This window comes from Bombus bifarius, unplaced genomic scaffold (genome assembly GCF_011952205.1).
Source record: "Bombus bifarius isolate JDL3187 unplaced genomic scaffold, Bbif_JDL3187 scf7180000009772, whole genome shotgun sequence".
NCBI lineage: Eukaryota > Metazoa > Arthropoda > Insecta > Hymenoptera > Apidae > Bombus > Bombus bifarius.
The window spans coordinates 155403-163388 of NW_022885327.1; the positions used below are offsets into that span (position 1 = coordinate 155403).

General features: G+C 30.0%; 2 protein-coding genes and 1 non-coding gene across 3 annotated transcripts in view; 2 read left to right on the top strand and 1 right to left on the bottom strand.

The window, feature by feature from the left end:
• Positions 1-1144, top strand: part of LOC117215698 — a 72943-nt gene extending 71799 nt beyond the window's left edge. Inside the window, exon 7 of the mRNA XM_033462100.1 lies at positions 63-1144. Coding sequence (XP_033317991.1) covers positions 63-326 — 264 coding nt within the window. The 3' untranslated portion in view covers positions 327-1144. The remainder of the gene's footprint in view (positions 1-62) is intronic.
• LOC117215699 (serine-threonine kinase receptor-associated protein) lies at positions 657-3589 on the bottom strand. Its single transcript, XM_033462101.1, has 5 exons — positions 3279-3589; positions 2527-2825; positions 2214-2443; positions 1778-1914; positions 657-1677 (listed from the first exon to the last, which is right to left on the bottom strand). Exons 1-5 carry the CDS (start codon positions 3391-3393, stop codon positions 1466-1468), a joined length of 993 nt encoding a protein of 330 aa, XP_033317992.1. The 5' UTR covers positions 3394-3589; the 3' UTR covers positions 657-1465.
• A 1605-nt stretch (positions 3590-5194) lies between these two features.
• Positions 5195-5267, top strand: Trnaf-gaa. The gene has a single exon. It is a non-coding gene; the product is annotated as a tRNA-Phe (tRNA).
• The last annotated feature ends 2719 nt before the right edge of the window (positions 5268-7986 follow it).

Genomic DNA, 7986 nt, shown 5'->3' on the forward strand with positions numbered 1-7986 from the left:
TACGTTTTATGAGAAGATGTTATATGTTATTTTAATTTTCCTCTTTTTTCTTTTCGTTTCAGACTCAATGCGCTTCTTTAAGGATTACCGACTGTAATCAGCTCCTACGTGAAGCTTCTCGAGAGGCGATTTTACACGACGACGTATGTACGGCACAGTGCGGCTTCGTCCTAGCAGCGACGGAAGCTACCTCGAGACTTCAGCAATTCACTACACCAACCAGCTTTCCCGGTTTCGTGCCACACAGAAACAGCCTAAGAAGCGCACCAACGCCGGTTTCGTTCAACGGTTTCAAGTTACCCGATCTCTCGCAATTCATCGGTTGAGCAAGAAAATGGTCTTCAAAAAGACTTCTCGTATAACTGGTCGCTTATTAACTATCACACGCAAGAGACACACTGTCTTCCTTCAAGAGACTGTACAACGACAGTGACGTTGGTTTTGTAACGAGCTGCGCTCATCGTTAATAATCGAACAATTTTCTCTGTACAGAAACGCGAATCAAGAATTACGCATGCCAGCTCGTACATTTCGATAAAAATCATCCGTGAAAAGAGTGCAGAAATAATATATTAAGATTCGCATATGTATTATATATACGACTAGAAACGTTTTAAACGAGACACTGTTTCATTTTGTAAGAAATATCTCTCATGTTTTTTTTTTACTTGTTATGTTTAGTAATATTATTTTGTAGATTATAAGAAGTATTTAATTTGCGCGAAAAATCGTATACTCGAGTAACAAAAGTGTAAAGAGGTCAGTACACGACGTGCCCTGTATAATAAAGCTGTCATTGGCAGTTGGAGGAAAAATTGTACAGTGATCTCGTAGTACATAATTGCAGTGTGAAGATAAAGAAGACTTTAATAAATTGTCACGGCACTTAATGAAATAGTGACATTCGTTAGATAAAAGTGAATATCTTAATGGGCGGATGAGTGATATGTGTATCAAAGGAGTTGCGCTGGTGTTTGACATAGCGAAATTGTTTTTATACTTGTATAGTAATTATAATGCGAAAATAACAAATGCGAACACAAAATTTAATTCTGAATGTCTTTCTTCTTGTCATTACACCTCTATCTAATTTTGTAGTATAATAGTGACATGTATAACGTTAATAAATGTTAATGTTTCTTTTTCTCTTTCTTCTTTATAATAAATAGTGAACGGCGTCCCACACTTCCATGACTTATTAGACTACAATGAAGGTTGGTCCGCTTTTTAGTCTTCTCGAGAATACCACAATTAATAGGCTGATTTGAGACGTTGATTATACAGATTTGATATTTACAAAACATATGGTAGGTACCAGCCAATTAAATACAATTCCAACACGAGTCATTATGAAAATTCGTTCTGTGTCGTTTCATTTACACACATCTATAAATGATGTGTTTGTTCCGTTTTTTTCTTTTTCTTCATTTAAAGTACTTTACACTATTTGTGAATCGTTAGATTTTTAACTGGCAGGAACTTCTTGTTTATTATTCAGCACAGCAGTATTCTCTTGTATTGCAGGCGTTTGTTCTATACATCGCCAAAGACCATATGTTTTGCCAACAGTTGTTTGCCATAATCTCAAGGTACCATCTTCTGAACCACTAGCATATAATTCACCATCTGGCGAGAAACGTACACAATGTACAGGACCAAAGTGGCCTTTGAATGATTCTGAAAATGATTTTAAATATTTGTAAATATATTAATATTAAAGAAATATGTATAGCTATTTGCTCATTTTGTAAACTTGCATATTACAATATTAACTTACCAATTTCTGTACCCGTAGCGTAATCAAACTTGTACATTTTTAAGTCTTCTCCTCCGCATACAAAAATACTGCAATCTGGATGCAAACTAGCACTATTCATTTGTGTCGGCGCAGTGTACTCACGTAACTTGGTTAATCTGCACAAATAATTACAATTTTCCTCAAGTGCTATCAATAAGTAATGAAGAAACATGAATAAAAGATATACAATCTATTAAAATGTAAAATATACACTGGAAAGTACTTCCTAGTGGGCCAAGGTTAACTCGAAGGTTCTGTAGAAAATCCATGTTCAGGATATTAATGTGTCTGTACCAACAGGTGTACAAGCAGGTACATTACACACTAACCTTGAACTTGTTTTGCTGACTTCACTTATTTTATATTTTAAGATACGCTGTATGGGTTATGGTAAAACAGAAAGAAATGAACATACTCTCTGCTATTCCAAAAGGTGACTATGTTGGAGTGAGTTGTGGTAATAATGTTCCCATCTCTTGACACTTCCATAGAATTTGGAATTGCTGGAAAATCTAACCTTCTTACTTCTTGACCACTCTTTCTGTCCCAAACTCTCAATGTTTTGTCATCGCCACAGGTAATTAATGCAGTATCATTATTGAAAAACGTAACATGCCTGATACCACTTTTATGACCTGAGAACACCTGTTGATGTTACTGATTAAATAAAGCAGTACCAAATATTATATCTTTGTAAAATATAATTATAGATACATGATAATATGTACCTGTGGTGCTGCATCTGGTTTGTTAAGATCATAAATTCGCACGAGTTTCTCATTAGAACCTGTGCACAAATAATTAGAATCAATGCTGAAGTTGACAGATTTCACAATATGTTTGTGTTGAAATGAATGAATTTCTTCTCCTTTAATTGCATCCCAGACTTTAGCATTAAAATCCGCAGCTCCTGAAGCAGCTCTTGTAGCCCGAGGGTTTAATGCAACACCCCATACCGCTCCTTTATGTCCTTCAAATGTTCCAATCCAATCTCCAGTATCCCCTTGTCGTAACATAGGTTTGCCATCTAAAAATACATCAATTTGTTTGTCAGCATAATTTCCAACTAAGGAAGCACTATAATTTTAAAAATTCGTTCATTGTCTAACAAAATGGAGTAAATAAAGCAGATATTTAATTTAATGTACTTTAATAAAACAGATTAGTCAAAAACTTTCATCCAATTAGGATAACAACATACATGTATATGTACGTAAATACATTAGCGAAATACAGCGAAATTTAAGTAATTCATAAACCTGTTTCGATACTATAGAAAAAATTCATCAGGAAATCCATATCGTCGCAAATGTATAGTATCTAACCTCGAAACGCGTAACTTATAAAACCTTGGTTTTCAAAGAAACTGGGCCAAGGCGATCAAGAACTGAACGTTGTCGATCGCAGAGAAAAAGAAGATTGACCGATACGAATCAACAACGAGTTCCTTCTCGAGGCAGGAGATTAAAAAATTAATTACCTTTACACGCCGAAATCAGATAATATCCAGATTCAGTGATATCGGAGAATGCAAGATGCACCACGGGTCTAGTATGTCCACTACATGTCAGCGGAGTCTGTCTCAAATTCGCCATAGTGTGTAATTACAACCGCAAACGATGAGTCGTCCTCTTTTTTCGATGCACCAACACCCCTTAGGGTGCGAGGAAGAGATTTACTTGCAAATCTACTTCCACACTCCCTGTGAGCTTTCCACGATCCCTGAATCCACTTCCAACCGAACCGTCACCATCTACGTACGACGCGACACTGATCGTCGTGAATGTAGCAAGCGCACGAAACTGTAGGCCAAGTTCAGACAGGAAGAACGATATGGCGGCCTCGAGAACTTTTCAACTCGCTTCAACCAGTTTCGAGGACGAAACGTGAGAGTGTATTCCTGTTCTTCCTTTAACAGACATCCAGAAAATTGTCTTCTGTAGATCAGTTAACAAATATGGTAGCCAATCTGTGCGTGCATTATACGAATTTTCTAAGCAGCACATTATCTGTTTATTTATAATTTTTACGTATTTGAACAAAATACTTAAACATATGTACATTATTCTGCTTAAATATTTTCTTAGAAGTTTTTGATGATATACTAAATACATATGTATATTTAGAAATCTTTTCAAGGATCAACTATAAGAAATTAAAAGAATCAGAGATATAATTGTAATTTATTTACTATATAAAAAGTTCATCATAATTTAACACATAAATTTAATATATGAGTAAGTACATATTCGGTCAGTATAATGTAATATATTAATAAATTCATATATGTATATATCTTATTATTATGATAGAAAAATTTTAATTTCAATGGCATTTCACGACAACGTCTAAAATAATACTTTTATATTATGAAATATATTTATCAATTTTTCAATATGAAACCATAATTTTTTACATATATAGAAAACTCGAAGCTTTATTACAATCCTTTTTTTTACAAATATAAAAATAAAAAGAGAAATGAAAGAATTAGATTATTAAATTAAAGAAAATTTAAACATCTATACATGTATATGTATCGGATTTTAATTATTATCGAAGAGTAGTTTTATAAAATGTGTTGCCTACTTTTTCGTAATTTTTTATTGTATGTATAAAATATGTTTTATAGAGCGTCTGGATCGAACTTTACGTCCTTGATAGCTTCTGTTGCCTCTCTCTGAAATTCGTGGTTTGTTTTCGTAGTATCTATATCTATCTTTGTTTACCACGTGATTTCGTTGACGACCGTGAGTGGCTTCAACCGATCTCTTTCCCTTCGAATAACCTTAAAGCCTGTTCTGGGAAATGTAAACTTATGCATCGTGCAAAGACTGGCAAGCAGTAGAATATGTGAAACAATGCGATAAAAGTAGGTCGAGTTAGAGAAAAGAATGACGATTACGAACTGTGGATAATAGTTTATTGTAAGTACAATTGGAATTTAACCAATTATCACGACATATTACTTCTCTATTACTAACATTCAACAGATATAAATATAGTTCAGTGATTCTTTCAGTTTATTAATGAATGTAACTTATAATATTGCATACAAATTTTTCTGGAAACAGAATAAAATTAATATTAACGTCGAATGTGTTATAAGATACTGAGAGAAATTTATACGACAAACAATTAATTTAATATAGTTTTACAAATAATTAATTTATTTATATAGGTTATGCTGTTTTCAAACGTGCAACAAAAATTGAATCACCGGCAAAACAATAGTTAAAATATATTTTATACTGAAATAAGACACATTTGTATTAACGATATGCTGATGTTACATTTGTCACATAAAAAATATATTATTTATATTTTATAAATATTAAAGAATTGGTTAATTTGAATGTATATTTTTGAAATTAAATAAAACCGCCCTTACCACAAGCCGAAATAGCTCAGTTGGGAGAGCGTTAGACTGAAGATCTAGATGTCCCCGGTTCGATCCCGGGTTTCGGCAATTCTCTTTTTCTTTTGTCTATATTTTTTGTAAATATTTACATCTTATGTTAATCTACATTCTATATTTAGCTAAGAGGTATATTTTGTATGTCTTTGGATGAATTAAATTGAATGTTCGTTGTTAGAAATATATTCATATACATTTGATTTAGAAGTATTAATATAAATTATATATTTTACTAGAATCTTATTTTTGTTTATAATTTTCCATACTCTTGTATACATGTGTTTTCTAAGATTAACCACCATTTTCACATATTTCCGTTGATTAACAAAAATTGTTAGTCATTAGTAGAAATGTCAATAAAATGTTTTAAACAAAAATTATTTAATTTTCGGTCTGATACACGTTTGAATATTAAAAATATCCAAAAAATTATTTTTTTAATAAAAAGTCAAGACCACCTTGAGTTTTTAAATGGCATCATATATTTTGGACTCCACAGAGTTGTAGCTAACGTCAAGACGTTACTACTATGACTTTTAGATGACCTTAAATTCAGAAATTTAGATCCGATTTACAGATACGATATGGAAAATTATCTTATTTCTATTGAAACATGTATTAGATATAAGACTAATACTGCAAAATTAATACATCATTACACGTTAGAATGAACTAATACTGTTGATCGAACTTAAATTTCTGAGTTCGATATCATCTCAAGGTGATCTCAGAATCATAATCAATCATCTTTTTATCGAAAAAAATATTTTTGGAAATTTTTAATTTACAAACATGTAGCTGATCGAAAATTATTTAATTTTTGTGGAAAACATTCTTTTCAGAAATTGTCGGAAATACCGCTATCAGAAATACTTGAAAAGTGGTGGTTAAACTTACAGGATATACCTTGTTTATATTATTTGAAACATGCGTTTGAGATTGAAATAATACTGCAGTAAGTAATACTAAATGAATATACATATATAAATAATAATAAAATCATTGAAAGAACTAAAAACATTTATTATATATATTTTATCATGTACTTACATATATATTTAGATCTATATATTTTTGAATGAAATAAATATGTATAGTAATAATTACATTAGTGATTTTTTTACCATTTAATAAATAAGATTTCAATAACTTTTTAGCTATTTTAGGTAGTATAACAATTTTTTGCAAAATATTTAATATTTGTTTACATAGATAACGTAGATAAAAATATAAGCAACAATTTTTCAATAGTAACGGTAACAGGAAAAAAATGAAACTGTAAACTTAGTATAGTAGATGCATCGTATCTATAAAAAAATTGTTAATCTTTAGTAGAAATATCAACAAAAATCTATTATATTTACATTTATTGTTTCTAGCCAATATACTAACAATATAACTTTTATATAATATAACTATAATAATTTATTATAATATAACTTTTGGAATATTTAGAATTGGATTTTATTCCAGTCGTTAGTGAGTAATATCCATTTTCCATTTCGTCATTTCGTATAATGTTTTTTTTAAGTATTTATGACAGTGAAAAAATTTTTTTATGATAGTATTTACGTTAATACGTGGTCATGTTCATGGTTGAAATAATAACGTTCTTTGAAACTGATGGGCTACATATTTGGCTAATGCGTCTGACAGCGACGAATACACTCATGCGAGTAAACACTAAACGACCCGGTTTTGGGACGAAAAACAATACAGATTGGAATTACCTTGCGTAAATAATACACGAAAAAACTGAGTCATGGTTGGACGAGAATTTTCAGATAATATTTTATTGTTTTCGAATCGGTAAAAGAATTGATGGAAAGCTAATTTATCTTTTAAACTTATATTGGTATATACACTTATATATGTGGAACGTATAATAACATTGTGGCATTTTTTCAAAATACGTTTATGATTTTTGAAAATACTTTTTATTAAATTCTAACGTAATGGTAGAATAATGAAGTTAATATTGGTAATTGTTTTCATTCCTTTTTTCCTTTATCATTTTGATACCCTTTCTTGTATAGAATTTTGATATTAAATAACTTCTCATATTTTTGTTGAAATATTATACATATAAAATTTTGTATTAATATGTGTATTTTGTTTTATAATTGTTTCAATATTGACTGTATTAAAAATTGATATGACAATTACAATGTTTTGAAATAAATTGGTATACGTATCATCCTTTTTGAACAAAAGAAGGATGACGATATCGACATGTGCTGAAACATCGTGTCAAAAGTTACGTGTCCATATAAAAGATTTAATTTTCCAACGAAAAATAGTTGTAGCGCATAGATCATGGTTTCAGTGTTAGGAACCTTTAATTAAATCCATTACGGAATATAGCTTCTGGAAAATAAATGAAATTTATGTTGCGATATATATAACGAGGAGAGATTGGAAACCTAATCGCATTAAGCGTATACTTTGTTTAAGTATAATGAATGAAGATTGAATAATTATACTTTATATTTAAATTTTATTTTTGATATACATATTTTTTATGAAATAAAATAATTTCATTAAGAATAATATTAATACTATTATTAAATTTTATTATTATTAATATAATATACAATATATATAGTATAAATATCATTGTTAAGATTGATATTATTTTAATTTTATTTAATTATGTAGCAATTGAATTTATTTTATAATTTTCGAAGAAAAAAGGTACATTATTACATGTCAAATTTTAAAAATTTGTATTATGTACTTTTCATAGTTACATTATTTAATATAGTTTTTC

Excerpts from the sequence above, each read along its gene's own strand:
- LOC117215699 (XM_033462101.1), bottom strand. The coding sequence starts at position 3,393 with ATGGCGAATTTGAGACAGACTCCGCTGACATGTAGTGGACATACTAGA. Across the intron at positions 2,826-3,278 it reads TCTGATTTCGGCGTGTAAAG|ATGGCAAACCTATGTTACGA; the intron begins GTAATTAATTTT and ends ATGTATTTTTAG. Across the intron at positions 1,915-2,213 it reads ACCTTTTGGAATAGCAGAGA|ATTAACCAAGTTACGTGAGT; the intron begins GTATGTTCATTT and ends TTATTTGTGCAG.